The 17,781-nt window shown below is 37.5% G+C and overlaps 1 protein-coding gene across 3 annotated transcripts in view; it reads left to right on the top strand.

Annotated features, from left to right (window-relative positions):
• The window catches only part of SPG11 (SPG11 vesicle trafficking associated, spatacsin), a 244,149-nt gene that overhangs the window by 20,059 nt on the left and 206,309 nt on the right, over nucleotides 1–17,781 (top strand). For all 3 annotated transcript variants that reach the window (XM_053718473.1, XM_053718471.1, XM_053718472.1), the window contains exons 3-4: nucleotides 13,057–13,244; nucleotides 14,806–15,033. In XM_053718473.1, coding sequence (XP_053574448.1) covers nucleotides 13,057–13,244; nucleotides 14,806–15,033 — 416 coding nt within the window. The remainder of the gene's footprint in view (nucleotides 1–13,056; nucleotides 13,245–14,805; nucleotides 15,034–17,781) is intronic.

Here is a 17,781-nt window from a genome sequence, read left to right as displayed (position 1 = left end):
TGTATAGCCTTTCCAATGTGAAAATGACCTCATGAGAAAGTATTTTATAATATTCTGAGGGGAGAAAGTCAGGTCCAGCTGCCTTATTTAGTTTTGTTTTTTCTATTGCCTTAAGAATTTCTTCCCCCGTGATGTGTGCATTTAGTTCTAAGAGACGATCTTTGGACAATTGGGGAAGTTTGATCTTTGATAAGAAGTTATCCATGTTTAACAAATTAACATCTGTTTTATTGTAGAGATTTTGGTAAAAGTTATGAAAAACCTTTCTAATGTTTTCACTATCCCTGTATCTTTGGTTACCATCTTTAATAGCCATAATGAAGTTTTTACTCTTCCTATTCCTTGTTAAGTTAGCGAGATGTTTTGCTGAAATCCCGTGGTATCCTTTAAACTTTAGGTTCAATTTAAGTTCTTCTCTATGCGATCTTTGCTTGAGGAAGACCTCACGATTATTTTTGGCTTCGCAATACTTATTCCAGTTACTAGCTGACTTGGTATTGTAGAAATTTTTAAGAGCGTTTTTCACATGGTGTGCTAATTGAATTTCGGTTGCCCTATTTTTTTTATTCAAAGTGTATAAATAAGATTTAATTTCCCCTCTCAATACAGCCTTAGAGGCCTCCCAGAATAGCTCGATGTCATTTAGTTGGGCAATATTAAAGGTGACATAATCCCTCCATTTTTGCTTTAGCCAGAAAACAAATCTAGGATTATTATAAAGAAACCTCGGGAATATAAAACCTTGCTTTTTGTCTTTTGGCTTGTGCAAAGATGGGAAGGCTAATGAGATAATAGCATGATCTGATATAACTATATCATTAATTTCAGGTTTAACTTTTAGAATGGAGAGAGATTCTGAAATTAAAAACATGTCAATTCTTGAAAATTTATTGTATACTTTAGACTCACAGGAAAATGTTATCGAATCTGGATTCTCAATACGCCAGATGTCTAGGAGTTTAAGTTTCTGCGAAAATTGTTTCAAACATTTTGCCCTTTTGTTATACTCTTTTGAATGTTTCTGAGTTAATCTATCTATTTCAGGGCATGCAGCGATATTAAAATCACCCCCTAGAATCAGATTCTGAGAAACGAATGGAAATAGTTTAAGTTTGATTTCCTCCCAAAATATGGAAGTATGAGCATTTGGTCCATAAATATTACAAAAAACAAAGTCAACATTGTTAATCACAATTTGTAAAATAATGAATCTAGCTTGCGGGTCACGTTCCACTTTTTTAATTGTATACTCCAGATTTTTATGTAAGAGAATAGCTACACCTGCCTTTCTATTATTGACTGGGGTGGCAATGACCTCTCCCACCCATTTTATCTTTAATTTCAGAATCTCTGAATCTTTTAGATGTGTCTCTTGTAAAAATACTACCTCTGGGTGATGTTTAGCTAATGTTTTAATAATAAGTTTATGTTTCATTGGGGAAGTTATGCCACCTACGTTCCATGAAAGTATATTAAGGTTTTGGCACATATTTAAAATCAATCAGCTTTACTGGAGCAAGACGGATAAAAGAGCCATACACGCGACCCGTGTGGAGGGAAGAGGGGAGCAGGGAGCGAGGGGAAGAGAGAGCAGAGGAAAAAAAAAAAAAAAAAAAGATGGGGGGGGGGGGGAAACCATATTTCTAAAATACTAAAAAGAAAAAACACCAGTACTACAACAACGTACCATTTATCTAAATTCTTATATATGCTAAGGCATTCAGACATAATATAGATGAACCACGTAGGATTTTCAAAATAACTATCTATATTCCTTTCGGGGAGTCTTTCCCTTATATTTCCTTTTCCTTTACCTCCTCCCCCTTCCTTCAAATAAAACTCCATACACGGTCAATTAGTCCCTACGATATTCCTTGCTGCCAAAAATTCCTGCGCTTCACCTATAGTATTGAGCGTGATTTGTTTGTCTTGAAATTCCAAGACAATTTTAGCCGGATATAATAGACGGGCCTTAAAGCCATTATGAATAAGCTGGGAGCAGTAAGGGGCCATTAATTTCCTCTTAGATGAGGTTTCGCTAGAGAAATCTTGAAATAATAATAGTTTGTTGTTATCTATTATAAGGGCATCCTTTTTCTTATAGGCTTTCATAATTTCCACTTTGTCCTGGAATTTCAAATATTTAACTATACTCATCCTATTTCGGGGTGAACCATTTGAATTATTTTTGGGGGGACCTATCCTGTGGGCTCTTTCCACAGTTAGCGGTAATAGAGCAGGGGCAAAACCTAAAGCTTGTGGGAGCGTTACTGATGTAAATTTCATTAGGTCTTTATATTCTATCATTTCAGGCAAACCTATAATTCTTACATTATTTCGCCTGGAGCGATCCTCCAGATCCTCCAGGCGATTAAGTAGGGTATTAATTTGAGCTTCTTGTGCATGAATTTGCGAGTCTTGGGTGTTGGTTAAATCCTCTAAGTCTGAGATCCTATTCTCAGCCTCTGCCAATCTATTAGAAAAATGTCTCACTTCGGTGGAGAGAGCTAGGATGTTGGTAGAGATATTAGCTAGTTCCGTTTTGATATCATTGAATTGAGGCGCTATCAACTCAGATAATTGTGTTAATATAGACTGTGGGTCTGGTAAAGGGTTACCCATCTCTTGATTAACCTCTGAGCCACTAGTATCTTGAGCTTTTGTTTTTCGATCTTTTATTTTGGGGGGCATTTTTGGTGAACTGTGTTTCCCTTGTGTCATGAATTTTTCCACAGTTTGGTGATGTGAACAGGGCCAGTGATTTTTTTATTCCATTTTGTTGTCATGAAGGCTAATAAATTGGTCGTTAAGGAAAGAGCAACAGGGCTCTACTGAAGAAACTCCTAGACTTCCTGTTTGGGGAGGAGCCTTCACGTCACAGTGATCCTCCAGAGCGGTTGCTGGAACCGAGTACCCGCGCTCCATCTCCCCACGCTTACAGCCCCGAGGCCTACACTCACCTGGGCTTGTTTGGGCACAGAATCGCCTTCTGGCGTCAAGCTGCAGGAAGCCTAAAAGACGTGCAGTGTAATCCGCTGCTGTTACAGAAGTATCACACAGACGCAAGTGATCCACCAGAGGGATATCCGATACTGAAGCAGTGGTCCGGTCGAAAGTAAAGGACGAGCCCCAGGCCGGGAGGCGGAAGTTGCTCGCTTGTGGTTGAGAGGGGTTGCTGACTCACGGAGAGATCCAAGTGTCATCCCCTGGGAGTAAACCTTCTGCCCGCCGGCTACCGAAAGAACACCTCTTGTTTGACGAGACACGGATCATCGGCCGTAAGCAGTACCTTGCTTCAAGTGGGCACGCGCTCTCTCTTCAGATCTCTCAAAGTGGAAACTCAGGCTGTGGTATTGGTTTGGATCCTTATACTCCCCAAGAAACTGCAAGTATTACACCAAGTCCTGGTTCCCAGTATCTTACACTTGAGCCGGTGGGCTCATGAATGGAGGGTGCCTGACATTGTATGTTTGCTGTTGAGGTGACAACCGTTACTGCTATACTGATAGCTGACTATGTGACAATTACATTAATCATTACCAAATTTTGGGATCGTTGTTGCAGAGTCTACCAGCTTTTTATTTGGAGTATCTATAGCTTCACAGTATCTTTCTTTTGTGCAACTACTGAAGGGATAAAGCAGTATCAGCTTTTCGTGATCTGCTCATACTTTATTCAGAGACTCACCTGGTTACCTGAAGTTTCTGATATATGGAGAAGATATTTACAAGTTGAACATTGCTAAAAAGACCTAAGTGTGCTATTAATCCTCATGTGTCTCTCCATGGTGCTAAAGTAGAAAGAATAGTATCAAAAGTATTACGGCTGCCATTAGAGAATTAGGACTGCCGCATTGGACACAATATTGTTAGCTCTTTGCTAAAAGGTTCCTATTCTTAGTGTTTGAATAAATATCTCAGTTCGTAAATTGCAAAGCTGAAATTAGATTCAGCTATAAAGTAGAACCAGCTTCTTGTGGATTGTTTGTATTTTTTTCAGAAATTTATTTTTATATTAAAAGGGGAAAAAAAAAACAAAAAAACAAGAATAATATTAAAAGTAATAAAGCAGCCATCAGAGAGTTAGGACTGGTGTATTGTGACATAATAATCAGCTCGTTTTTTAAGTTTATATTCTCAGTATTTGAGTAAAAGTATACTTATGTAAAGCCCAAAAGAGATTCTTGAAAGAGCAATTCCCCACAGGAAAAGGGTGTAAGGAGTAGGAAAAGGTGAGAAAAGAGAGATAAGAGAAGAAAAATTCTTTTATAAAGGGCAATTAATAGATCATTGCTGTCTAAGAAGTATTTATAAATTTAGCCCCTTACCATTAATGAGGTTCTTTTTCTGAGAGAGGAAGAGAGAGGGGGAGGCAGAGAGAGGACAGAAGGAAGGGAGGAAGGAAAAGAAAGAAGTTTAAAATCCCGAGCAGAGCAAATCTTGTTCCTTATAGGGGGGTCCACTCTATTTTTTGTGTTTTTTTTTTTTTTTTTTTGTTTGTTCACACGCACGTTCACTTAAAGATATTGTTTTATTTCTTTTTTTTTTCCTTTTTTCTTATTTTGTAGGTATAGTCCACCTTTTCACGATCAATTTTGTCATAGTAGAAAGAAGTAATATTACACGTTAACACTTCAACTTTCACTGGACCCATAACGGCCCATGCACATACACTATCACACCTAAAAGAGGTAGATACATATAGAGACATATATATTTTTGTTGCTCATAAGTGGTTTTTTCACTGACCTATGGAAAAATTCATGACACAACTACATGTTATAGGCGTGTAGTATCCTGCCTGTCCCGATCTAATAGTTATCGATATCCAAGACTTAAGACTTGTAATGACATTGTGGTGCTTAGAAGTCAAGCTTTTACTATACACGCATCACATAATAAACTGAGTATGATCCGGTGGTGTCAAGTACCTAGAGTTAATGTGGATACGCATATGCTTTCCTATACATCTGTATGTGTGTATTACGGTGTACAGCCTCTACATATAGATACACATTTGTGCATAGGTTTTGCCATCCTGTATGATACTGGAATTACACTTATTCACAATGCTATTTCCGCAGTGCACTTGTTATCATTTTTCAATGGGCGTGTTATATGGCCATATAATGATTACGTGCTGGTTAGAGCCAGTCATATGAGTGTTTCCGTAATGTACATTTTTGCCCTCTATGTTTAGTTATCTATATGTATTAATTCTGTTAGTATTATGACATATTAGCTAGACATAGTAGAGATTAACTGTGTTTCTGGTTATCCTAGTGTCATGTCATTACCATTATGTTGACATATGGACTGAATAATACACATTTACTTAATCTGTTTACTGGGTCATATGAGAGGTAATTATTACCCACCATAGCGATTTTTCATTTATTCATTGTTATTACCTTAAAACCAAGGCAATCTATTGTAGTAAATCAATGTAATCGCTCTCTAAGTACTCTCATATAGTGGGCATAAGAGCCTCTTTTCCTCACCATTGGGAAGCAGCAGTACCCACATAGTCTGATACACTACCATTTGCACAATACTCGTGATATAGAAATCAATATAAAAAATATATTTAAAATGATATAGGTTTGGTATGGGCAGCACTTTATGATGGTGAAATTCCTTTCAGTGTATTATGTATCATATAGTAGTTAGTTATTTCTTTGTATTATTCAGGATCAAGTTATCATATCTAAATCTTATTATGATATAAGGTATCAGTGTATGTTAACATGGATCTTTTACTCAGTTATACCTATTGTGACACCTGGGAGACCCATTGTCTCTGGAATTGGGTCTCTAACAGAAAAAGCTAGCAAATACGTTGATGCTAGACTTATATTGTGGAAAACCTCCCATTCTATACGAGGGATACTATGCATATGTTAAATAAGATGCAAGACATTCAAATTAACCAACACTCTTTACTGGTTACTTGTGAAGTTGAGTCACTATACACGAGCATCAAAACTGAATGAGGAATTAAAGCAGTAGCACACTACTTAGAAAAAAAGAAGCTGATCTAGATGTGGCAACTAAGGACTTCATTATCAGACTCTTAAAGTTTATCCTTACCCACAATTATTTTATTTTCGATGACAAATTCTTCTTGCAAGTTTGTGGCACTGCTTTGGGCACATCATGTGCACCGACTTATGCTAATATATACCTGGGCTGGTGGAAAGAGATGATAGTGTTCAATGACTCTCTGTATCAGATTATGTGGGTACTGCTGCTTCCCAAGGGTGAGGAAGAGAGACTCTTATGCCCACTATATGAGAGTACTTAGAGAGCGATTACATTGATTTACTACAATAGATTGCCTTGGTTTTAAGGTAGTAACAATGAATAAATTAAAGATCGCCATGGTGGGTAATAATTACCTCTCATATGAACCCGTAAACAGATTAAGTAAATGTGTATTATTCAGTCCATATGTCAACATAATGGTAATGACATGACACTAGGATAACCAGAAACACAGTGAATCTCTACTATGTCTAGCTAATATGTCATAATACTAACAAAATGAATACATATAGATAACTAAACATAGAGGGCAAAAATGTACATTAAGGAAACACTCATATGACTGGCTCTAACCAGCACGTAATCATTGTATGGCCATATAACACGCCCATTGAAAAATGATAACTAGTGCACTGCGGAAATAGCATTGTGAATAAGTGTAATTCCAGTATCATACAGGATGGCAAAACCTATGTACCAATTGTCAGGGTTTTTTCCCTGCCTTGTTTGCCATGTGCTGCTGGCAGCCATTTTACTCACCTCTCTTGCTGACTCTGGTGCATACTGTGTGATGCTGCTCATTTCCTGCACTTCCTTTTATGGCCAGACTGGTGTACATCATCCGTGTGAGACAGGATGCAGTCTCAGAATTGTGATGTCATCACTTATTTAAAGGGCCTCTGTTCAGTATGCTTTGCCCTTGCGTTGTCTCAGACCTGTTTGTGAGAGCCCCTGTGTATTACCTGGCTGTCTGACGTCCCCCCTGGTTCCTGATCCCTGGCTTGTTCCTGACTCTGCTGTTCTCCTTGATCCTGATTCCGGCTCGTCTGACTATTCGCTTTGGCTCCTGACTCGGCTCGTCTGACTACCAGCTCTGGTTTTGATTCCTGGCTTGTTATTTGACTTGTGGACTTTTTATTAATTTTTGCTATTAATAAAGGTGTGATTATTTTTGCACTTCCCGTCTTAGTCTGATTCCTGGCACCCTGACACCAATGTGTATCTATATGTAGAGGCTGTACACCGTAATACACACATACAGATGTATAGGAAAGCATATGCGTATCCACATTAACTCTAGGTACTTGTTACCACCGGATCGGACTCAGTTTATTATGTGATGCGTGTATAGTAAATGCTTGACTTCTAAGCACCACAATGTCATTACAAGCCTTATGTCTTGGATATCGATAACTATTAGATCGCGACAGGCAAGATACTACACGCATATAAACAACAATATGACACACACAAGCCGGTAACCAATTGCAACACAGTTTAATTACACGCCCACCACATGACATGTAGTTGTACCTGATTGGTCAACCAGGGGGCGTAGAATTCTTATAACGATATTATTGGATAATTAAGGTATAGGTTTAGGTATATTAAAGGGTAGCACCCGGGCCTCGGTTTGTCATTTCACATTGAGAAAGGCTGCTAAGACAGCCGAAACACGTTTCTGCCTATAGTGCACGTTCTTTTGCACTAATTTTAAACTTTTTTCTATATGTTAGTCACCTGAAGTCGAGGTATGCAGGGGGATGACTTTAAATAACAGCAATATCGTTTATTTTTGGTTGGCTTATTTGACATTTTAGGAGATTATACTCTCCATTTTAACTTAACACCATTAAAGTTTTGACTTTTAATACGTAATCCATAGGAAGGAGTGCTCTTTTAAACCCCCACTTAGGTTCTTTCCCAATAATCCTGATTGTATATATTATATGGCGGTAGCACAGGAATATACTAATGTTATTCCATTAATTCCTATATTTACTTTAACTAGTGCCAGTAATTTCATTTTATTTGTATATTTCTTATAGAAAATATCTGCTCTTATTCTATTTAGATGTTTGAAAGTAGACTTCCTTTTTATAGGTGAACTTATTCCACCCTCATTCCTTTAGATCAGGAGTGTCCAAACTTTGCTCTCCAGAGGTTTTGGAACTACATTTCCGATGATGCTCAGCCAGCATTTTATCTAGCTGAGCATCATGGGAAATTTAGTTCCAAAACCTCTGGAGAGCAAAGTTTGGACATCCCTGCTTTAGATTATATTTAAATGCACCAAAGAATGTTTGAGTGAGACCAGAGGGATGGAGATGTGAGTGACTAATCAGTAAGTGAAATGTGGATATGTTTTTCAATAACCGATTCACATGAAGATAGAGGAAAAAAGATAAATAGATGTGAATCAGTAATCAGTGTATAAAAAGTTGATATACTATTCAATGATTAATTCACGTGAGATAGATTAAAAAAAATTAATTTATTATTATGTCCAATTATTATGTCCAATTATTATTATGTTACTGTCAGAGGGTTAAAAGAAACATATATTTAGCCTACCCTCTGGTTCTCATCAAATTACCAGGCCAAAAAATAAAACCTTTTATTGAAGGAGCAAGGATTCCACTTTATTATCATAAATTCTAGGACTGTTAGGGAGGTAAACTTTGAGTTTTGCTGGATAGATTACATAGGCCTTCAAACCTTTATTAAAGGGACAGTCAAATACAAAAAAAACTTTCATGATTCAGATAGAGAATGCAATTTTAAACCACTTTCCAATTTACTTTTATCACCAATTTTGCTTTGTTCTCTTGGTATTCTTAGTTAAAAGCTAAATCTAGGAGGTTCATATGCTAATTTCTTAGACCTTGAAGGCCACCTCTAATCTAAATGCATTTTGACAGTTTTTCACCACTAGAGGGCATTAGTTCATGTGTTTCATTTAGATAACATTGAGCTCATGCACGTAAATGTACCGAGGTGTGAGCACTGATTGGCTAAAATGCAAGTCTGTCAAAAGAACTGAAATAAGGGGGCAGTTTGCAGAGGCTTAGATACAAGGTAATTACAGAGGTAAATCGTGTTTTATTATGACTGTGTTGGTTATGCAAAACTGGGGAATGGATAATAAAGGGATTATCTATCTTTTAAAACAGTAATATTGCCCCAAGTGGCATTCTGTAGTATTGCAGGAACAAGTGAACACAGAGCTTGCTATAAAACAGGTAATTGCTGATGATAGATACAGCTGCACAGCACTTAGGTTGCAAAGAGAGAATATCAATAACGGACTTGAGCAAGTAATGCCTTTAGTAAAGCTTGTGTAAACAGTTACCAGAAGTTGCAGCAGGAATATCAATAACGGACTTGAGCAAGTAATGCCTTTAGTAAAGCTTGTGTAAACAGTTACCAGAAGTTGCAGCAGGAATATCAATAACGGACTTGAGCAAGTAATGCCTTTAGTAAAGCTTGTGTAAACAGTTACCAGAAGTTGCAGCAGGAATATCAATAACGGACTTGAGCAAGTAATGCCTTTAGTAAAGCTTGTGTAAACAGTTACCAGAAGTTGCGGTACGTGCGCACATTGAGAGCATGCCGGCGGTGAACAGCTGACAATCCGGAATTAAATATATAACAATGTTACCTTGAGAGTTGAACAATCACTGAAGTGAACAAGTAGTACTTGCACAGAGTAAATAGTTACTGTGATTGTGCACCTTTAAGGTAACATTGTTATATATTTAATTCTGGATCGTGTTTCAATCTCATGCCTGCGTTCACAGCTTGTCAGCTGTTCACCTCCGGCATGCTCTCGATGTGCGCACGTACCGCAACTTCTGGTAGCTATTTACAGCATGCGAGAGGCATCCGAAGCTTGAGAAGAGAAGAAAGGTGCAAAACGAAAGGTGATAGGATAGTGAGAGATAAAGGGGCAGAGGAAAATATATGACCCTGTGATTGTACAAAAGTTATTATTTCCGAGGGTTTAACTGATTCAGTCCAACCTAACAACCCTAGTTTTTTCTTTCTACTCCTGTTTTCCAGGGGGTCTTCCATTTAGAAATTATTATGTTTTATTAGATCTTCTACTTTGTTCTCCAAATTAATATATTTATCCTCTAGATCTGAGATTGTCATCTTCAGAAAGCCTGTTATTAAATTGCATAACTTCTTTCGTAAGGGTTTGCAAGTCTTTTCGCAATTCTATTTGAATACTTTCAATATTAACTACCAAGTCCTTCGTTATCTGTGTAATAAATGAGCTAGAAGGTGACACATCAGTTAAGGCATCCAGGAGATGAAATAAGATATCTGAGCGCATTAGACCTTATCTTTTTTTGGCCAGCAATACACCAACAGATAGGAGCACCGGATCCGGGATATGATAATGTTTATTCACAAAACAGGATAATATACAACTCAGTTGTACAGCAAAGAAGCATGGAGTGATGGTGAGGTACTCCGTAACTCGCTTTATTTTTGGAAGACATTTTAGATATCAAATATCTTTCCATAAAAAAATATATATATATTTAGAACAATATACCAATATACATTGACATTAAGCTAAAATAACCATACAACTAGTCAGGTGGTAAGACTTTAGTGTTCAGCCCAAAGATAAAGATTAAATTCCTCTCTCTTCTTCAGGTCTGACCATTTATCCAATCCTTTTTACATTCTTTAAACCCTTGTGTTAATATAAACATCCAAGTCATGTACAATAATAGTAACGTCCCACAATCCTGTCCATGAAAAATTGTATTAAAATTTTTTAGGAAATCAGGCCTTACCCGACTGCATCATGAACCCACAAAAGTTGAAATAACAGAGTCACATTATATTAATACAAATAATAACATTTCCAACACACCAATAAAAATTAGAGGGAAAAACTCCCCCTAAAACAATTAGGGTCTTTTATATTTGCATATGTAAATTTCAGGACTGCCTACCAGTGATATTCAAGAGAGATGAAGAGAGGCTTAATAAATCTATTCCATATATTGATATGTACATCCAAAATGGCATCATTGGCTATTTTCAGTTTATATTGCCATGTGCAAAGTAACTTTGTATTTACATTCTTGCAAACAAGTTGAAGAGGCAAGTTTGGAATGTTAAAGGGACAGTAAACTTAAAAAATAATGTTACATATTTCTGCACATATTGCAGAATTATGTAACATTATCTTAGCGACAGCTTTAAAAATCAAAAGATTTTAGAGATTTTAGCCCCCAATGTGAAACTTACCTTGTTTCCTCTCTAGGCTCTTCTGATCAGGTCTTCCTTTCTAAAGCGGTTTGTGGACGCACTGTCTAATCGCATTGCGCCCAATCGCGCTATTGAACTAAATGAAGCTCGCTCCCGCTTTGGTCTGGTAGCAGGAGTGAGCTACAATATGTGCAGAATTAGGTAACATTATTTTATTAAGTTTACTGTCCCTTTAAGTGCCTTTAGCTGTTGAATTGGATAAGTGAAACATGATCCTGGAAATCCATTGAAAAGTATCTAGAAATTGAATTATCACCTTGAACACGGCTGTCCCATGTTATATATGGGATCTTTTCCTGCAAGCCGATAATACATTTTCAGGTCCATAAAACGATGGAAAAACAGCGATTTTTATTGGCTTGAAATTGAGTTGAAAAAGATGGGCCGATACATTGTGATTGACGCCTTTTTCTTTCATCCTGCAAAGAAGACATTCCCATCCCCAGAATGCAAGGGGATTCTCCTCTGAACAAGGGAATGCAACAAACACTGAGTCAAACACACAAAGCTCTTGCAAACAAAGCCCATGCTCTCAATTGCGCACTAAATTTTAACTGTAAATGTATTGTCACGTGGAGTTATGTTGCGTAATCACTTGCAGCGGTACAAGTAAATGGTAGCAAACGGACTACATACACCAGCAGCCAACTCGTTAATGTGCACCAGCTCCCATTAATTCTTATGTGCTGATTAACAAAACAAAGGCGGCTTCATAAACAAGGGAACTGACTTTTGGCTCATAGTTGAGAATTTTCTATTGTGAATTGAAGTGAAACCTATGGCTGCGAGAAAAATCTTAGGTGTGTCTGAATCATAGAGAAACATAAGTAAGAGGTAGTGCCCAGTACAGGTTCATGAAAGCATCAGGCTTTATTCTTTGACAATAACAAATGGAGGGAAAACGTAAAGTGATATCAATAATATAATTGTAATAAAACATGCAACATTCTTTAAAGAAATAGGGTGGAGCCAGCTAAATTTTAGTTATATAGTTTAAAATTAAACAAAAAGAAAAGGAACGTGGCAGCTGTGGATATCGCATCCTAAATTTGTTGTTTTGAAATGGTGAAATGATGATACATATTGTCCAATAACTTTTATTTAGGACATGATGACTCTCACCATACAAAAAGACACAAAAATCTATTTCTTTTTTCATTTATATGGTTTTCCTATATTATGCTATTTCTGGAAACCTATTATTAAATTATTTTCTAAAACGTCTTGGTCTGCTAAAAAAAAAAAAAAAAGACACGCAAATGTATTTCTTCTTTGCATTTATATGGTGGCGTTTTCATATATTATGATATTTCTGCAAACTTAAAGGGACACTAAACCCACATTTTTTTCGTTTATGATTCAGATAGAGCATGCAATTTTAAGCAACTTTCTAATTTACTCCTACTATTCTTTTTTCTTCTTTCTCTTGCTATCTTTATTTAAAAAGTAGAAATTTAAAGCTTAGGAGCCAGTCCATTTTATGTTCAGCACCCTGGATAGCTCTTGCTTATTGGTGGCTACATTTAGCAAACCAATAAGCAAGCATAACCTAGGTTCTGAAAAAATGAGGTATGATTTGTGTGGGCATCTTACAGGAAAGAAAAGTTGCAATTTATGTGTAAAATTAATGAGGACCAAACAACTAAAAACAGCACCAAGAAATGTGAAAATGTCTCTGCAGCAAAGGTGTTAAACAGCTCTCACTATTTTATTGGTTTAGGTTCCTTTGGGAGGATACAGACGGCTGTGAGGATGTTCTGGATCGAGGTCCCCGACTCCTTACTCTGCACCAGGACAACAAGATCACTGTGTATGAGACATATAGTACAGACAGACACACAGAACTGAGCACCCTTTATTGCTGTGATGAGGATACACTGAAACACCTTTGTGCTGATAAACATGTGTGTAAGTGTGACAGATGCTTTCCCTTTTTTTGACCTCTATTCCCCAACTTTGGGAATTATTATTTCATATGGTTCAAAATGTGGTACACAATACAGCAGTGCAGCCAGTAATGCCAGTCATATACTTGGTTGCATTGGAAGAGGTATTAGTAGCAGAAATAGCAAGGTTCTTATGCCACTTTACAGATCATTAGTTAGACCAAATCTGGAATACTGTGTACAGTTCTGGAGACCATATCTTCAGAAAGATATAAATAAACTAGAAGCTGTCCAAAGGAGGGCTACTAAAATGGTACATGATCTAAAATATAAAACGTACAAAGAAAGACTCTATAAACTAAATATGTATAGTTTAGAGGATAGACGGGAAAGAGGTGACATGATAGAAACCTTCAAATATATGAAGGGACTTAATAAAATAGAAGCTGAAAGCATTTTTCACAAAAAAATAAATGCCAAAACAAGGGGTCACAATCTAAAGTTAGAGGGTAGCAGAATCAGGAGAAATTTGAGGAAGCATTTTTTACAGAAAGGGTGGTGGATTCATGGAATAAACTTCCATTTGAGGTGGTAAACACAAAGACTGTAAAGGAATTCAAAAATGCCTGGGACATGCATAAGGCTATCCTAGGAAAAAGTAACATGTAATATGGGTAGCCTTGATGGGCCTTTTTGGTTCTTATCTACCGTCAAATTCTATGTTTCTATGTTATTTGATCTTGTGTCATAACATGTTAAAAAATAGCAAATCGTAAAATAGAAGACTAAAAATTTAAGCTTTCATGATTTAAAGAGAGCATGCAATTTTAAACATCTATTTAATTTACGGCTATTATCTAGTGTGCTTTGTTCTCTTGGTAACCTTTGTTGAAAAGCAAACCTAGGTAGGCTCAGTAGCAGCAATGACTACTGGGAGCTACCTACTAATGGGTGGATGCATGTATATGTCTCTTTTCATCGACACACACTGCATTCAGCTATCTCTCAGTAGTGCATTACTTCTTCAAGAAAGGATACCAAAAGAATGAAGCAAATTTGATAACAGAAGTCAGTTGGAAAGAAAATTGTATACTTTATCTGAATTTATGAAAGAAAAAGGGTTTCATGTCCCTTTAAGTGTTTTAGGCCTATGTATCAAAGGTCTTGCGGACCTGATCCGACAGTGCGGAACAGGTCCGCAAGACCTCGCTGAATGCGGAGAGCAATACGCTCTCTGTATTCAGCCTTGCACCAGCAGCTCACAAGAGCTGCTGGTGCAACGCCGCCCCCTGCAGACTCGTGGCCAATCGGCCGCCAGCAGGGAGGTGTCAATCAACCCGATCGTACTCGATCGTGTTGAATTGTGGCGATTCCTGTCCGCCTGTTTAGAGCAGGCGGACAGGTTATGGAGCAGCGGTCTTTAGACCGCTGCTTCATAACTGCTGTTTCTGGCGAAGCTGAAGACTCGCCAGAAACACGGGCCCACAAGCTCCATACGGAGCTTGATAAATGGGCCTAATAATGTGATTTATAATCAGAGAAAAATGTTGTATCATTTGTACTAAAGTTTGTTTTTTTCCCAGGTGTCTCCTCAACATGCACAGTCCGGCTCCTGTCCCTGAAGGGCGACCACATCCTTTTGCTTTTAAGTAGTTCTATTCTGCTTCATCTTTGTTGTACTGGAAAAGATCAAAAGCTGCAAGTTCTTTCCTGCTTCTCTCTAGACCTGGACCCAGAAGCTACTTTGCGCATTTCAGATGTGTGTCTGAGAAGCGGGATCTTGTTTCTGCTTGACAGCTCTGGGTTTGTGTGTATCCTTCTTTGTATCAAGTAAAACAGTGCAGAGCAGCACATAACAACTATAGAAGACTAGGCCAGATTATCTGGTTTACAGGAAATAGATCAGGGTGATTCAGTTACTTTATTTAGATTTTAATAAGGCTATAAGACATATTTTATTGAATACCTATTAATAATTGTAGAATTGTATGTATGGAAAATTGTAATCTCGAGGGGGACATGGGTGATATAATATGTATGTGGGAGTAGTATGTTATGAAAATAAGTCTGTATATCATTTTTTATCAATGTACAGAGATTTAATAATTTTAACAGAACACATACAGTATGCTACAAGCTTTTTTTTTATCTTTACCAACATCTGTCCATCCCTCTACTCCTCTCTGTTAATAGAGCTTCTGATTATCTATATCAGCCCTTAAAGGGCCATGATACCCAAATGTTGAAACACTTGAAAGCGATGCAGCATAACTGTAAAAAGCTGACTAGAAAATATCACCTGAACATCTCTATGTAAAAAACAAAGATATTTTATCTCAAAATGTCCTAAGTATTCACACCCCATTGCAAAGGACTTTAAGCAGCAAATCAGTATGTCTGACCCGGGACAGCCAAGGGAGTGAGCTTTGTGCACACTCATATTATTTCCCTATTCAGTTTAAAGATGTTTACTATGAAATCTCATGAGAGTTAAGTGAAATATCATGAGATCACAGTAAAAGAGTTAATGACCTCAGCACTGCTGATGCTGATTGGCTGCTGTTCATTTCTTCATTTTTTTTTTTTCCTGCAGCTAAGCAGCAGCTGAAGTATAACTTTTTACACAGAACTTACTCTGGTGAGTTGAGGAAATTGTGAGGTAAATATCTTCCTTTTTTACATAGAGACGCTCAGGTGATATTTTCCTGTCAGCTTTTTACAGTTATACTGCATCAGTTTCAAGTGATTTAGAATATGAGTATTATGTCCCTTTAATTAAATGGAAATTATAGTGAACAAATGACATGCTCTAATTCGTTAGATCATGACATTTTATCACTAATTACTGTTTGATACTATGTGTTTAACCACTACAAAAGAGCTAAACACATCATTTAAAGTACTGCTCAGGTGGTCTGCAGAGAACCCAAGCAGAAACTGCTGCTGGCTTAAAGGGACAGGAAAACGCAATTTTTTTTCATGATTACGATAGAACGCACAATTTCAAACAACTTTCCAATTTACTTATATTATCAAATTTGCTTCATTCTGTTATTGTCCATTGCGGAATGTACAGCATTGTACTACAGGCAGCTAGCTGAACACATTTAGTTAGCCAATCACAAAAAACAAATGTGTGCAGGTACCAATCAGCAGTTAGCTCCCACTAGTATAGGATATGTGTGTATTCTTTTTCAACTAGGGATACTAAGAGAACAAATCACATTGGTAAGTAGAAGTGAATTTAAAAGTGTCTTAAAATGTCTTGCTCTATCTGAATCATGAAAATTTAATTTTGACTTTCCTGTTCCTTTAATCAACAGAGCAAGTCACACTACTCATCTGTGCAACAAGCACTGCTGAATGGCTTAGGGGCACTCAAGTAGTTCTTTAACTATGTGTTTACCCCCTTTGCAGGAATGAAACACATAGAGTTCCATTTATTAACCCCTTAGTGACCGAGGACGTGCAGGGTATGTCTGAAAAAAAAAGGCAGTTAACGCCTGACGACGTACCCTGCACGTCCTCGGCTAAAGTGAGTGCTGGAAGCGATCAAGATCGCTTCCAGGCACTATTACAGTACTGCAGGGATGCCTCGATGTCTGGGCATCCCTGCAGTGCTGTTACGGAGTGCCGGGACCGGAGCGATCACTCCCCCTTGAGTGATCACTTCCGGTTTTGCTCCACGTGGAGCCCGGCAGTGCAGCAGAGCATCGGAAGCGATCGGACACGCTTCCGATGCTCTGCTAGTGTGCTAAGTGCCTCGGTGGGTCGAGGCACTTAGTTAGTATATAAATAAAATTAAAAATTTAAAAAAAAAAATATTATATAATATTAAAAAGCCCCACATATAGCGCCCCCCCCCTCCCCCATGAGGCTTCCAAAATGGCGATGCCCGGTGCATCATGGGGCATCTGGGGGTGTCCCTAGCCTGTCTCACCATAGGGGCAAGCTAGGGTCACCCAATCTGAGCCTTCTTAGAAAAAAAAAATAATAATAATAAAATACCCCATTTGTCTGATCATGTCAATATTTGTAAATATTGACTCTGATCAGTGTGGATCTCCCTCCCTCTCCTCACTTGCCATTTTGTTGGAGAAAGAGAGAGACCTGTATTTTAGCAGAGAGAGATTTATTTCTTTTATTTGTTAAAAAATTTAAAATCCAAAGGCTCTTTTCAGAGCCATTAACCCCTAGCTTGCCAGTGATCACTATAAATCACTGGCAGTAGCACAGCTGCACTTTTTTTTGCTGTCTGTGCATTTTTTTAGGGGTTAATTTTTGTTGTTGTATTTTTTTTTAAAAACTCAAAGGCTCCTTTCAGAGCCATTTAGCTAATTTAATTTAATTTAAAGACTATTTAACCCCTAGCTTGCCAGTGATCGCTATACATCACTGGCATAAGCATAGCTGTAATTTTTTGCTGTCTGTGCATTTTTTAGGGGTTAATTTTTGTTGTTGTAATTTTTTAAAAACCTAAACGCTCCTTTCAGAGCCATTTAGCTAATTTAATTTAATTTAAATAGTATTTAACCCCTAGCTTGCCAGTGATCGCTATA

Source organism: Bombina bombina, chromosome 6, assembly GCF_027579735.1.
Source record: "Bombina bombina isolate aBomBom1 chromosome 6, aBomBom1.pri, whole genome shotgun sequence".
Classification (NCBI taxonomy): domain Eukaryota; kingdom Metazoa; phylum Chordata; class Amphibia; order Anura; family Bombinatoridae; genus Bombina; species Bombina bombina.
Note: the sequence above shows the minus strand (reverse complement) of the source record. Positions and strands in the feature narration are given on the sequence as shown.